The sequence below is a fragment of the Triticum dicoccoides genome, chromosome 5B (assembly GCF_002162155.2).
Source record: "Triticum dicoccoides isolate Atlit2015 ecotype Zavitan chromosome 5B, WEW_v2.0, whole genome shotgun sequence".
Classification (NCBI taxonomy): Eukaryota; Viridiplantae; Streptophyta; class Magnoliopsida; order Poales; family Poaceae; genus Triticum; species Triticum dicoccoides.
Window position 1 is genome coordinate 439,181,812 of NC_041389.1, and position 2,543 is coordinate 439,184,354.

The 2,543-nt window shown below is 57.0% G+C and overlaps 1 protein-coding gene across 1 annotated transcript; it reads right to left on the reverse strand.

Annotated features, from left to right (window-relative positions):
* Positions 1-292: 292 nt before the first annotated feature.
* Positions 293-1,587, reverse strand: LOC119310246 (mitochondrial uncoupling protein 5-like). The gene has a single exon (XM_037586055.1). The coding sequence runs from the start codon at positions 1,439-1,441 to the stop codon at positions 470-472; it is 972 nt and encodes a 323-aa protein (XP_037441952.1). The 5' UTR covers positions 1,442-1,587; the 3' UTR covers positions 293-469.
* Positions 1,588-2,543: the final 956 nt, after the last annotated feature.

Consider the following 2,543-nt stretch of genomic DNA (forward strand, 5'->3'; position numbering starts at 1 on the left):
GTACTCCTACCCCTTGTGCAAGAAAAACAACTGGTCCTATTCAAATGCTAAGCCTGCTGATTTGTCATTTCCTACCTATCTTTGTCTGTATTGGCCGATGCAAGTTTAATTCCAGCATTCTGCTTTCTGGAAGAGGTCTAGAATAAATAACAGCGCAGTGAAAATTGGTAAGCCTGAACCGAATTCAGCTCTAGAACACACATGAATCATATAGTCTACTGATATGTGTTATGAGGAACTGACCAAGACAAAGTATTAGGTGGCATAGATCAAAATTCCCCACTAAATGATCAAAAATTAGCACACATCAAAATTTCCACCATAATTTATCAAATCCGCGCAGGCACAGACTACGGTGTGGAGTTGCAGCTTGCGATCTATGGGAGAGGAGGGGTCATAGTTTTTACCAATGGGGTACGCTACATTCCTGGGCCAGATTGGCGATGGCCATGCCGTCTTCCTGGGTCTCTCAGAAGTCGAAGTCTTTGAGCAGCTTCCGGACCTGCTCGAGCGTGACGAAGAGCACCACGGTGAAGGGTCCCTGTCGCGTCACCGTCGGGATGAAGCCCTTGTACAGCGCCAGCGCGCCCTCGGACCGCACCGTCTTGATGGCGCAGTCGATCGCGCCGGCGTACGGCGGCGGGGCGCCCGGCTCCACCTTCATGTTCATGACCCTCGTCTTGACCACGTCCACGGGGCTTGACGCTGCCGCGGCCACCAGGCCGGCCGTGAAGCTGGCCGCCACGTGCGTCGCCAGCCCGTCGCCGCCCGGGCCGCGCCGGGACAGGATCGCCTCCTTAGCCTGGTCGTAGGTGGCCAGCTGCGACGCCGTCACGATCATGGCGCGGTTGACCGTGAGCGACGACCCTCGCCAGAGCTTGCGCACGCCCTCGTCGCGCGCGATCCGGCTGATGGCGTGCGCGACGCTCCGGTAGTTCCGCCGCTCGGCCGCGGGGAGCCGCCCGTCCGCCTGCATCCGCACCATGGCCACGTCCGCCGGGTTGCCCACGGTCGCGCCGACGCCGCCGGCGACGAGCCCGGCCGCGATCTTCCGGTGCAGCGGCAGCGCAGCGCCGCCGGATTCCCTCTCCCACCTCCTCTTGATCGTGTCGTAGAGCCCCATGGACGTCGAGGAGTAGACCGCCTGCCGCAGCACGGTGGCCGACACCCCGGAGAGCAGCCCTGCGGGGCCCTCCGCCCGCAAGATCTGCGCGCCGATGGCGATGGGCCCGGGCCTGCGCGGCGGCTGCAGGAGGTGGTCGTTGTGGTGGTGATGCTGCACGCCGGGGGGGAACACGAGCGCGAAGCGCATGGCTGGGGCAGGGGCCCGGGCCGCCTCGCCCTGTAGCTGCATGCGGACCTTGATGAGGTCGAGCGGGTGCGTCGAGCAGCCGGCGACGACGGAGGCGGCGCCGCCCTCGACGAACCCCTTCAGCCCCATGTCTCCGTCTCTGGTGTTTCGTCGGTGCGGAGGCGGAGGGTCATGTGGCTAGGAATCTGGAAGCCCCAGCGCTCGTGGGGAGGCGGAGGTGGAGGCGGAGGCGGCCGAGGTAATGGACGGCCGGGGGAGGGGAGGGGAGGCGGGCAGGCGGGTGCTGGGCTGGGTCTCGCAACCTAAGACTTGTGGGCCGTGCCGTTGGTAGAAAGTTGGTGGAAGCTGCCAAGTGGAAACCCTAGTTGCTGCTGGCCCACGTGCGCGTGGCCAGCCCAGCGCCTTCCCCTCCATTCCTTTGGGGATTTTATACGATCTGTTGTATACTACAGTATTCTTTTGTCCATGTAGTTGGTGATGATAGTGCGATAGTAGCATTTTTGTGCCATGCCAATTGCTACTTCCACCTTCCATCTACTTGGAAAAGCTCTCAACAACAAATGAAAACCAAGAGGTAAATGAGCACATTCCAAACAAAAAGATTAACTTCTTAACAATTATCTATCTACCACAACAATGTTATTTTCTGTCACAAACTCTTTTGATGTGTGTCCCCCCCCCCCTCCCCAACCCCTACCCATCATGTAAGGGACGACGAGGATCCCCTGCCGTACAGTAGGGTGCCGTTCCATCATTGACACGTGGGCCCGCTTGGAACTTAGCCCACATGTCAGTGGCTGAACGGCAGGTGTCGTACGTCAAAGGAGCTCTCTCCCGTGTAAGGACCAAGTAGAATTGCAACATAACTTCTCAGGCAATTGACTGAAATATTGCCTCATTATGAACTATACAAATAATTGACCGGTTAATAAGGGAAACTGGACACTAATGGTATCGCAATATATCAGTCCGCTTGGTACTATAACTTTGGAGTCAACTTAGTTTTCCCTGCACTAAAATAATGGTAAGGAAATACATAAACTAAGATAAAATAGATGCCCCTTTTTTTTGAACCTGGAACCATACATTCCATTACTCAACGTGCCGAGCTAAGTCGCTGGCAACATGAACTTGGGCGGAGATAGGAACATCACCCGACCATACGGTTGGGGGCGCATGCACCATCTTCGACCCATACATCACAATAGATGCTCCTGGTTTAAAGCATTTC

Coding starts and splice junctions, on each gene's coding strand:
- LOC119310246 (XM_037586055.1), bottom strand. CDS start 1,441: ATGGGGCTGAAGGGGTTCGTCGAGGGCGGCGCCGCCTCCGTCGTCGCC.